The sequence below is a fragment of the Crocuta crocuta genome, unplaced genomic scaffold, assembly GCF_008692635.1.
Source record: "Crocuta crocuta isolate KB4526 unplaced genomic scaffold, BGI_CrCroc_1.0 scaffold14, whole genome shotgun sequence".
Classification (NCBI taxonomy): domain Eukaryota; kingdom Metazoa; phylum Chordata; class Mammalia; order Carnivora; family Hyaenidae; genus Crocuta; species Crocuta crocuta.
Genome location: NW_027530209.1, coordinates 3196688 through 3213635, shown reverse-complemented (window position 1 = coordinate 3213635; position 16948 = coordinate 3196688). Strand labels below are relative to the sequence as shown.

Sequence of the window (16948 nt, the reverse complement as noted above, 5' to 3'; positions counted from 1 at the left end):
TGTCAAGAATCAAATATTTAGAAAGGCAACATACTACAGGACCCTAACGCACTACCCAAGTACTCCAAGGTCAGTGACCTTCACACTAAAGTGATCCTAACATAGTTCAGGTCCAATAACTGTGAACAAGTAGGTTTTAAAGTTATATGCCTTAAAAAGTTGGCGCGGGTGGGTGGCTTAGTCAATTAAGTGTCTTGACTTTGGCTCAGGTCATGATCTCCTGGTGTGAATTCTAGCCCCGCCCTGGACTCTGTGCTGACAGTTCAGAGCCTGGAGCCTGCTTCGCATTCTGTGCCTCCCCTTCTCTGCCTCTCCCCTGCTCTCGCTCTGTCTCTCTCTCAAAAATAAATACTAAAAAAAATTTTTAATGACTGACCAAGGCTGCTTATTATTAAACTTTGGAAAATAGCCACAGCTTAAACACATTATCTAAAGGTTTGGTTCAGAAGCTCCAGTTCATATTTCCCTAGGATCCATTTTCTTTCACCTATTATGAGCTAATAGGTGAAGCTTCTCCAAAGCTTCTTTCCTAACCTAGATAGTACCCCTGAACATTCTCTCTTAGGACCTGGGGAGTTGAGTCAAAAAAACTCACAAGATGAAAAAGCATGCTTTCTTATGATCTGCCCCCAGTCCCCAAACCATTCTAGGCAAAAGTCTTGAGAATATTCAGAAACTATTAACAGTCTTGCGTTAAAAAAAAAAAAAAAATCAATCCTGTCATCAATCTGCCGTCCACAGAAAACATAGTGGTGTATTTTTTTTTTAACATAGTGCAATTCCTCCTATATTTTAAACTAAAAGCATTAAATATAACTGTATTTAATCACCTCCCTTTAATTTGAATGCACATGGTAGATACTTATAGCTACTTAAAAAATTAAGTGGCAAAATGTATATGAAGAATGTGTATCTTGATATTTTAATTATGCTCAATTGAATGTACTTAGATTTAAAGTGCTTTTCACAAATGACATGTGCTAAGAATATCTAATTGCACACTGACATTCTAAAATGTGTGCTTACATGTGTCAAAAATAGATTAATATGAAGTTATGGAATATGGCTTTTTTAAACTAAAATCTAAATACAGTATTTTGATTATTTGGATACAAATAAAATTGTAACTAGATAAAAGGTCTACACTGGTAAATGCCTAACGATGCACATTACATATAAAATGAATACTCAAGTGATGATAGTATTTGATATTTAGATGAATTGGAAAATAAAGATTTCTTAAGAAATCTAAGATTCAAGGTATTTTCTATTTACTCTCTTACTAACTCAATGTTACATGGAGACATGAGAATAATTTGTACGTAGAATAGATATTCTTATCATATAGAACGATCACAGGGAGGTGCCTGGCTGGCGCAGTCCGTAGAGCATACAACTCTTGATCTCAGGGTTGTGTATTCAAGCCCCATGTTGGGCACAGAGCTTACTTAAAAAGAAAAATAAAAGATCACAAGTTAAAAAAAAAAAAAAAGTATTTAGCAAATAGTAGTGGATGAATTAAATTAAAACACAGTACCCAATAGCAGCCAGGTACTTCGCAACATGGACTACAGGAATTCAACAGTCTCCTAAAGAAGCTGGCAACTGTGAGGGGGTGTGAGACCAAGAGACCCCTCACCCTCTATCTAGCTCTGAAAGGCAAGTGTTAGATTCAGTGCCCAGTACCATCACAGGAGAGGTTATCACTCTGTACAGTCAAGAAGTTCAGTCCTCACTGCAAGTTGAGAAAAAAACCTTTAGCCTAACCCTTAGTGTTATAAGCTAAGTTGGGTCTCTCTAAAATTCATATGTTGAAGACCTAATCCTATACCTCAGAATGTGACTGTTTTGGGAAAGAAGGCCTTTAGAGAGACAATTAAGGTAAAAATGAGGTCGAATGGGTGGGCCCTAGTTCCTCATGACTGGAGTCTTTACAGGTGATTAGAACACAAGCAACAACAGATTGAAGGATGGCACACGAAGACACAAGATGGGCATCTGCAAGCAAAGAATGGAGGCTTCAGAAGAGAACCACACCTGCAGACACCTTGATCTTGGACTTCCGGCTTTCTAGTACTTAGCCATGCAGTCTGTGGCATTAGGTCATGGCAACCCTAACAAACCAATTTGCATACTCAGACTGTCTGACTAAATGCACATCTCCAAACATGAAACAAGGCAGGATTTTCTACTTTGACTGAGTGTGTAAATTAAGCTCTTAAGTAAAAAAATCCGTAACTAGACTATTAAGAAACTTTAAAAGAGAATAGATTCTTACCACATAATTGTTTTCGAGAGATACCAAATTGAAATTTCCCTACTCTTAATTTCTTAACTACATGGCAATGTGGAAAAAGGCTATGCTGTTTACATGTTTTACAAATATTAAGTTTCATATTTTCAACTTCATAGCATTTTAATAGGAAGCCTGGCCAAGAAACCAAAGTGGAATCTGTTTGACTGACATTAAAAAGCAATGAAGTTACAGACCTGTCAAATATGTTCACATTTGGGCTCTGGCTGTGATACATGTATATTTTGACTGCTACTACCAGAATCATTTAATGATTTACAGACCTTCAGTGTCTAAAGCGTATGAGAGCTGTGACCCAATCTTTCTTCATATTTTCACATCATAACAAACCCCTCCCCTATTGATTAGATAACCAGAAGAATGGCCCAGGGTTTGAAGTCAAACCTGGTTTTGAGTCAAACCAGGCTGAGACTTTGCCACAGAAGGGAGAAAATAGAAAAGAGACATCAGGCTGGCTCAGGGTCTTTTGCCAGTTGGACTTTCCCCTAATGAGATGACATTTCTGGGCCACCAAAGGGCAGCTCTTAGCTAGGGAGGTCTTCCTGACGGACCCTTAGTGCCAGCAGATGGTTCTTTTATTTCTTCTCCAAGTCAAGCAGAAATTTGGACAAAGGGCTTTTCCTAGAAGCAGCCAGACAGCAGAATTCTCATCCAGCCTAGTCCCTTAGTCCCATCCACCAGAAGACTTTCTGGCCAAACTGTGATGGAGCTGCCCGACGGGCTTCTCAGAAACCTCCAAACTTAGTTTGCCAAGGCTAGCATTTTTTGCTATTGGCTCTTTTATTTATTTATTTTTTTAGAGTTGTTTCAGGTTTACAAAAAAAAAAAAAAAAAATGGAGAGGGAGGTTCACAGATTTCTCATATACCCTAGGCACACCCACCACATGCATAGCCTCTCCATTATCAACCCTCCCTACCAGAGTGCTACATTTGTTATAACTGATGAATCCACACTGACATATCATAATCATCCAAAGCCCATAGTTTACCTTAGGGTTCATTCTTGGTACATTCTATGTGTTTGGAAAAAAATATAATGACACAGATCCATCACAGTAATATCACACAGAGTATTTTCATGGCCTTAAAAATCCTCTGTGCTCTGCTTATTCACTTCTCTCTCTCCTCCGTCCCTAGCAACAATTGATCTTTTTACTGTCTGCACAGTTTTGGTCTTTTGCAGACTGTTCTATCCTGGATTCTATGTTGGAATCATACAGTATGCAGCCTTTCCAGATTGGCTTCTTTCACTTAGTAATATGCACTTAAGGTTCTTCCAAGTCTTTTCATGGCTCAATAACTCATTTCTTTTTAGACTCAATAATATTCCTTTGTCTGGATGTACCACAGTTTATTTATCCGTTCACCTACTGAAGGACATCTTGGTTTCTTCCAAGTTTTGGCAGCTATGAATAAAGCTGCTATAAGCATCTTTGTGCAGGCTTTTGTTGAAAATATGTTTTCAACTTCTTTGGGTAAATAACAAGGAGTGCAATTGCTGGATCTTACAGTAAGTTCAGTTTTGCAAGAAATCTCCAAACTATGTTCTGAAGTGGCTGTACCAGCAATGAATAAGAATTCCTTTTGCTCCACATCCCCATCAGCATTTGATATTCTCAGTGTTCCAGATTTCAGCCATTCTAATAAGTGGGTAGTGGAATCTCATTGTTAGTCTCTTTTGTTTTAAAGGCACTCTTTTGTATGACTTCTTCATGATTCTGACATGATAATTTCACATGTTAACCATTCAATAAAATCTTTTCTGCTAACATAAGTAATAATAAAATAAACTCTATCAAATTCCCCAAGTGTTTTATATTCATCCTGTTCCTAAGGTTCTGTATATATTTGGGGGTTGGAATGAAGCCAAATAAAATAAACAGAAGTTTTTTAAAGGCTGGTTCCTTTACTGAGTTATCATGGAAAACATTTCTTACGAAACATTCTGGGTATGTACATATGTAGACATGTTACTGCTATTCCCTAAAGTCCATCAATTCCTTTACACTCTGATCCCTGTAGTTACTGCCTCTTCAATGACTGTTTGTATCTAAGTTAAAAGCAACTTAGTATATAAAATAACTACCCTATGTTTACTGCCCTCATCACAAAACCTTCTCGTCAAGCATTTATTCATTCAATAAATATTTTAAAGCCTCTCCCATATATCAGCTATAATGCTAGGTACACAGGTGTAACAGTTTGACGTAGGTCCTGTCCTTAGCATTTATAGATGTCTTATTTCAGGCAGCATTTACTCAGGATCCCCAGGATGCAATCAGCTGACAGCACAAGGCTATAAAGGAAGAGCTCCTTAGGTGGAAAAGCCAGACCATACCTGACAAACATACAGGTCAGACATAATACCTGATGCAGTCTCTAAGCCCTGGAGTCAACACAGTGGAAAGAGAGGGATAAAGCATGTGTACAAATGAAGACAGTTTACAATATCGGAAGTGAATTACAGCTAGTTTCTTTTGCTTTGTTTTCTACCTTATCTTCAATATGGCTATTTTTTTCCATAATTAAAAGGCACAATATATGTTGAAATATAGAAAATGTCTGTGATATAATCATGACTAAAATATGTGTTTGGTACAATTTTAAGTTAGTAAGTATATGGAAATGAATGAAAAGAAAAATAAATAATGTAAAGCTTATGAAAGCAAAAATAATTTAGTTCACTTCAATCTTGTTGAAAGTCATCTATTAAAATAGAAATTGCCATTGAGAATGAGGGAGTGAGGGAGGAAGGAAAGAAAACTTACAATATGGGCATACATTTTGGGGGGTATCCCAAAAATCCTCCCAGAGAATACTCCAAACAATAACAATGATAAAAATTTGAAAACAATGTAACTAACCGTTAGATTTTCATTAAACTATAAATGAACTATAAAGACACAAGCAATGGGGCGCCTGAGTGGCTCAGTCAGTTAAGGGTCAGACTCTTAATTTTGGCTCAGGTCATGATCTCATAGTTCGTGAGTTTGAGCCCTGCGTTGGGGTCTACACTGGGCTTCTATCCCTCCCCTGCTCAGGCTCTCTCAAAATAAATAAATAAACACAAAATTAAAAGAATGAAAATGCAAGCATTAAAAAATAATACGCTTATTTCCACAGTATCAATATAAATCATAATAAATCTTGGCTACTTGACATGTCACACAGGCACAACCTCACAGAAACTGAACTTAATGACCGAGACTTACATCATTCTGTATTTGTAAGTAGGATATGTGCAAAGACACTTACACACATAAATAAAAATTCTGCCTCAAGAAAACTACACTGTGGGACCACATCTCCACATAAAACCCTGAGAAGAGAAAGATCACAGAAGTAGGACTTAAATCCATTTCAGGCAATCTGACTTATCAGATGATTATCAGAGCATGTGTGTTCACTACATGAGGACCTTTTCTCTCGGGTCTGATACAATTTGGTCTAAAACCTCAAGGGATTTTAAACTCAATCATAAAGCATATATGCCTTTGGGTATACTTTATGACAAAAGTACATACACTATTATTCATGGGATCTGTACAGAACTCAACCTAAAAACCAAAATGCAAGTACAAACAGTGTTTGAATGCATTTAAAGATGGTTGAAACAAATGACAGTGTTAAGCGAAGTTATTACTTTCTGGGTGGGGTCATGACTCAACGCTGATCTACAGCTTGACAGATGAAGCAGATGCTTGCCAATCAAATTCCCCCTCTAATAATTAAATGAAAAACAAAATGAAACAAAATTGAGCCACTTGCACTAATTAGTTGGGGCTGAGGATGAAAAGAAGCTGAAGGTCATTTGTTAGGGAGAGAGGCAAGATGGCCAGCAAGAACATGAAGGGGATTCTTGAAGAGGTCAACACTATGAGGAAGAGAAGAAATAGATTAGCAAAATAAAAAGCTATGCAGAAAAAGAAATAAAACGGAGGGTGCCTGGGTGGCTTAGTTGGTTGGGTGTCCAATTCTTGGTTTTGGCTCAAGTCATGATCCCAGGGTCATGGGATCGAGTCCTGTGTCAGGTTCCATGCTGAGCCTGCAGCCTGCTTGGGATTCTCTCTCTCCCTCCCTCTGCCCCTCACCCCTCTTTCCCACTCACATACTCTCTCTCTAAAAATAAAAAAGGTTATGCAGAACATTGATAATGACAAATGCTGGCAAGGATGTGAAGCAACAGGAACTCTCATTTGTTGCTGGTGGAAATGCAACATAGTGTAGCCACTTTGGAAGATAGTTTGGAGGATTCTTACAAATTGAAACATACTCTTTGTTTATAAAATTAAACATACTCTTAATAGAAGATCCAACAACTGTACTCCTTGATATTTACTCAAAGGAGTTGAAAACTTACATTTTCAACAAAAATCTGCATAAGGATGTTTATAGCAGTTTTATTTGTAATTGCCCAAACTTGGAAGAAGTGAAGACGTTCTTTAGTAGGAGAATGAATAAATAAACTGCTGTTATATCCAAATAAAGGAATAGTATTGAGTATAAAAAGAAATGAGCCATCAAACCATCAAAGACACAGAAGAACCTTAAATACACATCACTAGTAAAAGAAGATAATCTAGAAAGGCTATATATTACATGATTCCAACTATAGAATATTCTGGAAAAGGGAAATCTATGGAGACAGTAAAAAGATCGATGGTTGCTAGGAGTAGAAGAGAAAGGGAGATAAACAGGTAGAGCAGAGAGGATTTTTAGGGCAGGAAAAATACTCTGTATGATTATTAACACGATACATTTATTTTATTATATGTTTGTCCAAACCCATTGAATGTTTAATACCACGAATGAACCCTAAGATAAAGTATGGATTTTGAGTGGTAATGATGTATCAATGTACGTTCATCAGTTGTAACAAATGCACCAGTCTGGTGAGGGATGTTGATAGTGATGAAATTTATGCATTGGAAGGGGTAGGAGGTATTTGGGAAATCTCTATTTTTCTCCCAATTCTGTGAACCTAAAACTGCTTTGAGAAAAAAAAACAGAGTCTTTAAAAAAATGTGCAGAGAGATACAAAATCACTGTGAGAGAGGCCAAGATGACAAACAGGAGAAAATGCAGAAAGCAGCCAGTTCCCAGAGCGGCCTCAATCCTCAAGAGCCTTTTATTTCATGTATATCCTCAAGGTAAACCTTCATTCAGCTATTGCTACTTTCATGAGTTTCTGTTTGCTGCAACCAAGAGCAATCTGGAGCAGGAATCAGTTCTAGAATCAGCAATAGATCCTTGGAGAAGACATGAGATTAACTATGAAATATCAAGTAAGGGACAATGAGGATGTTCTCATCCTTTAATACTCCCTAATGAACCCTCCAGAGATAGTTGAAAGATCCTTTACTGTTACTCTCATTGAAAGATAGATTCTAATTTCTCTCCTCTTGATCCTTGGCATAAGTGGTTTGTTTGACCAAGAGAAGAGAGCAAGAGTGACATTCAAAGTCAGATGATCCTAAGAAGTCTTGCAGTTTCTGCCTGGGACTCTCAGAAGGCCTTCTCTTGGGAAGCTCCTGCTTAGAATCAAGCTGCCAAGGTTTGAAAAGCCCAAGCTACCCAGAGAAGCCACACTAGGAGCTCTGGACAACAGCCTCGCTGGCATCACTGCCAGCCACAAGTGTGAGTCATCTTGGACATCTGTCCCAGTCAAGCCTTCAGATGACTGCAGCCCCAGCTACCTATAACCACATGGAGATCACATATGAGAAGTGCCCAGCTGAGCCCAGTCAACCCACAGAAACAATAAAATAAGTTTTAGGATGACTTGTTATATAGCAATAGATAACCAGGATGCTTCTCCTCCTCAAGAACACTAGTATCATTCCATTAGGAAGGAGGCAATGAGCAAGGACCATAAGGCAGATAGGGAGCGTGTGTGCTGGCAGTGCAGAGGGTTATCATTTTAAATCTACTTAGTGTTGGGCAGGACTTTAAACAGTGAGACTGAAGAAAGGACTTTAGGGAAGAAACTCCAAGTTACAAAAAGTTGGTTAAGTAAATACACTATTCCAATTATAGCTATATAAAATCACGTAAATCCACACATCTATAACAGGCATACTCACTGTATACCACATGACAACATTTGAATAGAATTTTCTCATTTAAAAATTTATTCTTTTCTTGCAAGCAAAGCACAGGAGCTGGGCTAGTGGGAAAAAATGCAACGGCATCAATATAAGAATCACGAGTTGCTCCTATAGCACGAAGTCAGAATAAAGCCTCAGAAAGCAAACATTTACGTTGCTCAGGAATATACTTATAAAAAGTATAAAGACATGCATNACGTTAGGTAGTAGGCATGTCGGTGTCTTGTATCATTTTGTTTTTTAAATAGTGAGGGTTAACTGCAATTGAATGTCATGTAAAAAAAAAAAAAATGAATGATAAAAACCTGCCTCAAAAGTGGTCTCTGATATACTGCTATACAAACAGGCATAAAAGTATCACGCATATGGGAATTGCCGTAAGAATGGGAATACAGGCAACAACGTTAGGGTCAAACTTGTAGGGGATGACAATTAAGATTGCTCTTCATGCCATGTTTTCATCAGTGGTGATATTCTCACCAGTCCCTTCCAAAACCAGTGATGTGAGCAAATCAATTATTTCTGTCACTTAAAATGAATATAAACTTCCACAAGCATGAGATATATTACACACACATACATACACACAAATGAGCACGTGCATTGTTTATGAGAATGGGTCTCAACAGGAAAAGAATATTGTGGGCCCATTGTCAAAGGACTATTGTTCAAAAAGCATGTTTACGTGTCTCCCTAAAAATTATTACAAAATGCTATTATTTTTCCATTGGCATGCAAATAATTTTTACTGACTATGAGCTTTAAAAAAGAGAGGTTCATCCTTTGACATCTTTTTTCCCTGGTGAATATTATTTCATTTCTTTCTATTTCAATGTAGATTTATTTTCCTGTCAAATAAGTTAATCATCATACTTAAATTCTCCTTGGAAACCAGTCATGACACCACTTGTATTTCCTTATCTGAGGACTTGTTAAGATCAAAGGATCAAAAATTGAAGATCCCAGACCCCTCAGGATTTCACTGAATGCAGAGAAGACAATCAGTACACAATTATTATGTTAAGGACGGACACGTACAGACCAGATGGCATTACCTGTGTTATTTATAAGCAGCAAAAACACAGTAATAACAACAACGTGGTGAGAGATAATATTAGTTTTTAAAGTCGCTGGGAACCTACTTTGAAATGGGTAGTGACAGGCCCCTTTTGCTCTGTCACATTTACTGTGAGCCCCACCATCACTGACAGTGACCCCCAATCATGTTCCCCTACAGGGGCTAAGCTCCTGACCCGAGAAGAGGAAAGATGGAAAGAAACAGAAGGTATATATGTTTGTGCTGGGGTGCCTGAGGATCTGGGTCTCTGTCCAAATCCCACAACTACTAGCCTAACTTTGCATGTAGAAAACCAAGGTATGGAGAAAACACAAACCACAAAGAACTTTTCAGACTCAGAGTTTGCAAACCCCAGGCTCAGCATTTAGATTAGTCTTGAACTGTGCTGAATACATCACTACTGTTAAGTGTGAATCTACAAAAATGCTCAGAAAACTGAAATCAAATTTTTAACAGTGCTCTAAACCAAAGCTAATCTCAGTGCAAATGACGACTTTAAAAATTGAGTCAGATTTAACCCTTTTATCCACCTCAATGAAACTGAAGAGTTTTTAATCTCTTCAGTTAGAGATTTTACTATATCAAAAATAAATTAAGAAAGGGCATTAATTTTACTGCCTTTTCCCCCAAATTTGCTATCATCGTGGTTGTTTTTTCTGAAACAATAATAAAACGGACTATTAGTTTTGCTAAGTGCTATAAAGGTAATGGCCTTTATACCTTTATACCTCCCGGAGTATTTTCCCTGTTTTTGCAGAAAACAGATAATAAAACAGAAAAGGCTTTCTTCAAAGAAATGAGCAGCTTCGGTTACAAGGGAAAAGTCAGCCATGTGTACTAATTCTCAGTAATAATGAAGCAAGGGGAGCTCCCCGGGGATGTAGAAGTCAGTGCCTGGCATGCTCGGGTGAACTAAGCAAGGGAGCTGGCCACGTGACACAAGCTTTCAAAGCCCTTTGTGTTCCCAGTGGGGAGACGAGGCTGTGGAACTCACAGGACTTTCTAAGGTGTGTGTCTGGCTCCGAGGATGGGAAGACGCTGTCGCAGCTGCCAAGGGAAGGTGCAGCTCCTTTAAAAACACACTGAAGATGGGATCATGTGTCCCACCGCTCAGAGATCTGAAGGGTCTGGATTGTTTGCTACCTACGGGATTGCTCACTTGAAAAATAAACTCTTACGTCTTAAAGCAGCGTTGGTGGCGGGGGCAACACGGGAGACCTGGGATACCGAGGACCCCGCTGTCTACCAGCCCGTGAGATGAAGGACGGCAGACCTCCTTTCGCAGATAGTTTAAATAGCCGCAAAGCCCAAGCGGCTCCAGTTTTAAGCCTGTGTTTAGATCAGGTTTGAAGAAGGGCTGCACCTCTTTACGATGATGAGGCACCCACTTCTGATGCCAACCCGCGTTTGTGTTTGAAATGGGCGCCCACAGACGGGAGAGCAAGACCACCTACAGCAGACAGTACGTGCCACAACCCATCTCCCTGGCACCCGGGCCCGGGTGCAGGCAAAATGTTTTCATGAGAAAGAAAATAAACCTCCAGATTATTGCCAAAATCTTGAGCAGCTTCATATAATTAATTTCACATTTTAAATTCTTACAGAGATCTACAATCCTGTCTTTTCAAGCAGGTTTAAAACCTTGCGTTTTCAGGAAAGCAAACCCAGGGGACTTACAGGAACACCTTGCTGGCTCAGACCCGTGCGCCAGCCTGGAGGCCAGGCCACACTATGGCCACGCCACTTTGCGATGACAAAATCTAGTTACTTAAATGGACACTGTGGTTGTTTCAAATGAAGAGTGCTTCCCAGGAAGAGCAGCTGTTACACCTTCTAATAATGATCTTTTTGATTATTATTGTGTGCTCTTTTTATTTAGGGCATTAAAGCCTCCCTTTTCCCACCCTGAATGCTCCTAAAGTTACAGGACAAGGGGATCCTACTTGGCCATCTATGACAGGTCAGTGATCAAACAGAAAGAGAGTCAGGCACTAGCCAAATTCCGCCCATCTCTTAAGAACTACCAGGAGTAGGACTTCTTAGTTCCTGCTACATTCAGGGAACCCCCATTCAATGTGAGGACAATAAGCCCTTTCCAAACAAAGGTTCAATATTCTCAGGTGTTTGCTCAGCATCTAAATGCAATGATCTTCAAGAAAAGATCATTTTGTGAGTAACACTCCCTGCACAGAATGAGCTAATTAAAAAAAAGTGACTTCATCATTCTCATAAGAAACATAGGACTAGATGGAAAATACACCAATACTGTACTGCCCTAGTGATCAAAGTCCGCTTATTTAACCAACCTTATCTTTAAATAGTGCCGGTCTTTGTAGAAGAGTTTAATTTACTTAAAGTATTTGCATTCACATGAACAAACCTGTACATGAGATAAAACAAGACATCATGTTTCGCAGAGCTTAAGAACAAGATGCAGGTTGTTCATCCATATAAAGAAATACTCATTCCAAGCAGTTTTAACAATGCAGAGCACAGTCAGCCAGTTTTTTCCCCACTGTCCTTTTTCTAGAAGCATAGGGAAGCTTGAGGAGTTGCTGGTATTGTAAGGTAAAGCAAAGCACAAGAGCTATGGCTGCTGACTCCAAACTACAAATTTAAGTGCCTGACCCAGCAGAGGGTGTCATGAGGAAAGAACGTGCTACAAATTAACTTCAGAAAAAGGTTAGCAAAGATTCTTTCAAAGGCCAAACACTTCTGCCACAAATGACTTCTATTGCAGAACCAACCAAAAGCATGATGGACTTAACAGGCATGACTTAACAGGCAATAAGATCAGGAACGTTTACCCTTCCATCTCAGGAATGGCTGTCCATGCCCTAGAAGGCTCTGCCCTTGCACAGGATCTGTGGTTGAACAGAAGCCTTAGTCCACATTAGGTTACCATGGTAGGGATATGCATGTGAAACGATCTTTTCAAACAGAGTTCTGCAAAAGGTACTTACACAGCCTCCAGCAAGAATTTCTGCTGCAAGTGGGACCGAACCATCTTTGTGCATAAATTTATCTCTCACAAAATCATTCACCTTGAAGAAAAATATTTACAGAAGCTGATAAAAAATATAAAGGCATTAAACACATATAAATATACAACATATATATGTACTTTTTCTCTGTCATCATATTGAAGTAATCATAAACTAAATAAATTAAGGATCTTAAAAGAGTTTGAGAAATGCCCTCAACTATCCATGTAGTCTATCCATGTAGTCTGTCTGTCTGTCTGTCTATCTATCTATCTATCCATCTATCCATCCATCCATCCATCCATCCATCCATCTATCCATCTATCTTCCAGATGTTTCAGGGAGAAAAAAACTGAAAGATAGATGACTAGGGGCACCTGGCCGGCTCAGTCGGTGGAACATGTGACTCTTGATCTCAGGGCTGTGAGTTCCAGCCCCACACTGGGGGTAGATTACTTAAAAATAGTATATTAAGAATAGAATAGAATAGAATAGAATAGAATAGAATAGAATAGAATAGAATAGAATAGAATAGAGAAGGGGGACGGGAAGAAGGAAGGGAAGAGCAAAGGGAAGAGCGAAGGGAAGGAAAGGAGATGGCTTACCAGCTTAAAATGCAAATTATGTCTGGCAACCACACTAGCATAAGAGACATACTGACATGAGGGACAAAATAAAAACAAAGGATTTAGAAGTTAAAAGCTATTTCACAGGGTTTGATTAAAAATCATTTTCAAGTCTTCTAGCAAAATTTAATCTAAAACAAAACTCATTACTGAGACAAAGCTGGGTAAGTAGGTTTTTCAGCTTAATAGAAATTCAGTATCTAGGGATTCTCAACATCAGTAACATTAATTAATTATCATGTACTTGAAATGATATGTACTACAAGCAATTTTAAGAATCAATCATGGTTTGGGAAGCTACAAGCCAGAGAAGATTAGTTGTCCCAAGGTCACACAGCAACACAGTAAAAAAAAAAAATCTCAGGCACCAAGGCTACAGAGCCCAATCTTGAAGTAGGATTGAACTTTCTGGGGCTTTATGACCTTCGTGATATAAAGGCAGCATCCACCCATTCCACAAGCTTCCTGAATATCGCCCATCTGTCACACAAGGACCTGGCACTAGATAAAAGATCAACTTCAACTAGAACTCAGACCCTGAACATGCAGCCTGGCAGATGCTTAAAGAATGTACCTGAAACACAATTTCTATAAACAGCACATGTATCTGGGCTTCAGAATCAGGAAAATCTGATTTCGAATTCCAATCTTTCTACTCCTGAATTGTGTGAACACAGATAAATACTTAAACCCTGTGGGCCACACTTTCCTTATCTAACTTCTGGGTCACACTCTGCTTGAGATTAAACACTAACAGATCATACATGTAAAGTACCAAATATGGTCGGTATTGAGGCAAACTTAGCAGCAACTGCTGCCTCCTCTGCAGTGGCAGTGGCGGTAGTAGCCACCACAAATTTTGCTCAAATATAACATCACATTTGTAGATGTCCGGGGTTCAGGGAGGACAGTGAGAAGCTATGTGTCACAAGGGGCCTCGGTTTGGATCAGCTAGCGCCTCTGAGGAAACACAAATCAGCTGTTTCCCATAAGAGTATCTGCTAGACTCCTGAGTGTATGCAAACTCCCTTCAAAAGAAGCATCAACTCAAAAGACTTACTGTAAGTTTTATGGCCTTCTCTGGGGCCACTCCCAATAACTGTGGCAACAGACCTAAAAAACAGCAAAAAGTAGAAGTATATTAAATAAATTACTGTTAACTAAATAAATCAACAGCTCTAAAGAGGGGATCACCATCTAAAAACTGGGGAAATCTTTGCTGCGATTTTCTGCTATTACTTTTAATGAGAATACGCGGAATGGCATGTGCAAGTACTAATGTGTCTAAGAGCCACATCAGGCCCAAGCAAATTCCTCTCATATTCTGGATCGTTTGCATGTTGGGTAAATCAACAGTATTAGTGATGTAGGAAATCTCATTATTCCATAAGTTTGTTCTTTTTCCCTCCTGACTCTTAAGTAAGTGAAATAAGTGCTCTGTAGTGGATATATTATTTTTTTCTAACACTTTTCTCATCCCTCCTACCCCAAAAGGCCCACAGGTTAGCCATTCACTCACCTAGCAGCAAGCACAAAACAAACAAGGTTCTTGCTCTGACCAGTCTCAGACAGAAAGAAGGGAGAGGCTTTCCTGAAGACATGACAACTAGGGGAAAATGCATTTCTGGAATGGGAACAGAAAAGGCAAACAAAGCAGAGAAGAAACAAGCCTGGTGTGCTCAAAAGTGAAGGTGGACCTTGGTGAGCTCCCTCGAACAAAGCAGGCGTGAGCCATGACATGGGTCGGGGCCAGATGCTACTGACACATGGTAGGCCAAGGTCCTGAGCTTGATGAAAAGTAATTACAAGTCTCAATCAGGAAAGTGATATGCTAATTCATAGTTTAAAAAGACCAATTCTAGTTGCTATCTGGAAAAAACATAGGATATACTAATAGTGTGTGTGCGCGCGTGTATGTCCAGAGAGGAGACTGCAAAAGAAAAAGTGGGTTTGACATGGATACCTGGGTAGAGATCAAGGGGTGAGAAGTGAAGAGTTCGGTTTTAAACATGTAGGCAGAGTGGGAATTACGAATTAGAGCACAAGCGAGACGTAACGGACGCTTCTAGGAAAGGAACTTAAGCACAGGAGCGGATCTATACAGGTAAACTAAGAAATATTATCATTTTCATTTGTTCTTTCTAGGAAAATAAAGTCAAAGGCAGATGCCTTTTCTTGGAAACACGCAGCAAGCTATCCCTGAAGATCAGAATATATCATTCCTGACGTCATACTGCTTCATAATGTTAGCCTTTGTCCGTAAGGACAAATTTCTAATTCATCAACATAAAAGGGTTCACTTTCAAGGTCTTCTGAGAGACCAGCCTGGCACACAGCATTCTCCCTAAGCCCACAGCCAAAGATCACGAGCATGATGGCTGTGTGTGTATCCAGCCTGAAGATGGGTTTTATTGAGTAGCACAGGGTTTCAAACATAATTTGAGCTTATTGTAAAGACAGATAGGTCGATCGACTGATCCATCCATCCATCTGACAGCCCTGGGCCTCTTTCTGACATCATGGCAATCTGCTCCAGCTAGGAAAGGCTCTGCCCTTTAGGGCCCGAGCGTCAGTTCACCAAGGCTCCCCTGCTCCCGAATGCCAGCATGGCAATGAGGACAACTGCCAGATGTCATTCATCATTTTCTTGCTCTGTTGATGTTTTCAGAATAGAGAAATGTTTTTCTGTGCTTTTGGTTTGAGAAAAAGTACAAACAAAACAGCCTCTTCATTTACAAAAATGGGAGAAAACTCATTTCATTGTGGAACTGAGTGATGAGGATGCTGATGCTAATGAGAATGTTGTTGAAAAGGAACTAACTTGAAAACAGCTCACATGTTGTTTACTTTGTGTCAGGCACTTTACTAACTCATTTAATCCTCATATGAGTTTGCAAGGCCTTCTCTAGGCAGCCATGCTCTGAGCCTGCTTCACCCCAGGACCACAGCTGATTGGACAAGGATAAGACACCTAAGATATGCACAGCCACTGAGTTCAGCAACCTGGGCCCTATGATCTGGTACCATAAGTGGAGCTAGCCAACTATCTACAGTAGCCTAAATATGGAAAGTATGGAAAGAGCCTAAATGTCCATCAACTGATGAACGGATAAAGAAGGGATGTGGTTTATATATACATTGGACTATTACTTGGCAATCGAAAAGAATGACATCTTACCATTTGCAACAACATGGATGTAACTAGAGGGTGTTATGCTAAGCGAAATAAGTCAGTCAGAGAAAGACAAATACCATACGATTTCACTCATGTGGAATTCAAGAAACACAGCAGATGAACACAGGAAGGAAAGGGAAAATAAGATAAAAAACAGAAAGGGAGACAAACCATAACAGACTCTTAAATACAGAGAACAGACTGAGGATTGCTCAAGGGATCTGGGTGGGGGGATGGGGTAAATGGGTGATGGGCATTAAGGAGGGTACTTGTTGGGATGAGCACTGGGTGTTATATGTCAGTGATGAATCACTAAATTCTATTCCTGGGTGGGGGGAGGGGGAAGTGGAGCTAGCCAGTCAAGAGTCTTCCCCCAGGAGCATAACCAGGTCCTCAGAGGTGAAGAACCAGTTAGCTCAGGGGCACAAACTAGAGAAGATGCCCTGTGGAGCAGGGAACATGGCCAGCTGAAGCCCTGGACATGCTAATGAAGCATTAAGAAAATAAGGATATGAAAAGGTTGGCGGAGAGAAGAGAATATGAAGCAAATGCCAGAGAGAGAACACAGCCCACGAAAGGTGCACAGATGGGAGAAACCATTTGGACCATCTTCCAGAAGGTCCCTCCGAGGCCAGCTTCTAGGGACACTCTTGCCCTGCAATC

At 39.6% G+C, this 16948-nt stretch overlaps 1 protein-coding gene across 1 annotated transcript in view; it reads right to left on the bottom strand.

The window, feature by feature from the left end:
- Positions 1–16948, bottom strand: part of SLC25A13 (solute carrier family 25 member 13) — a 184552-nt gene that overhangs the window by 40674 nt on the left and 126930 nt on the right. The window contains exons 13-14 of the mRNA XM_077765407.1: positions 14171–14223; positions 12464–12544 (exon numbers count right to left, since the gene is read on the bottom strand). Of these exons, the coding sequence (XP_077621533.1) occupies positions 12464–12544; positions 14171–14223 (134 nt within the window). The remainder of the gene's footprint in view (positions 1–12463; positions 12545–14170; positions 14224–16948) is intronic.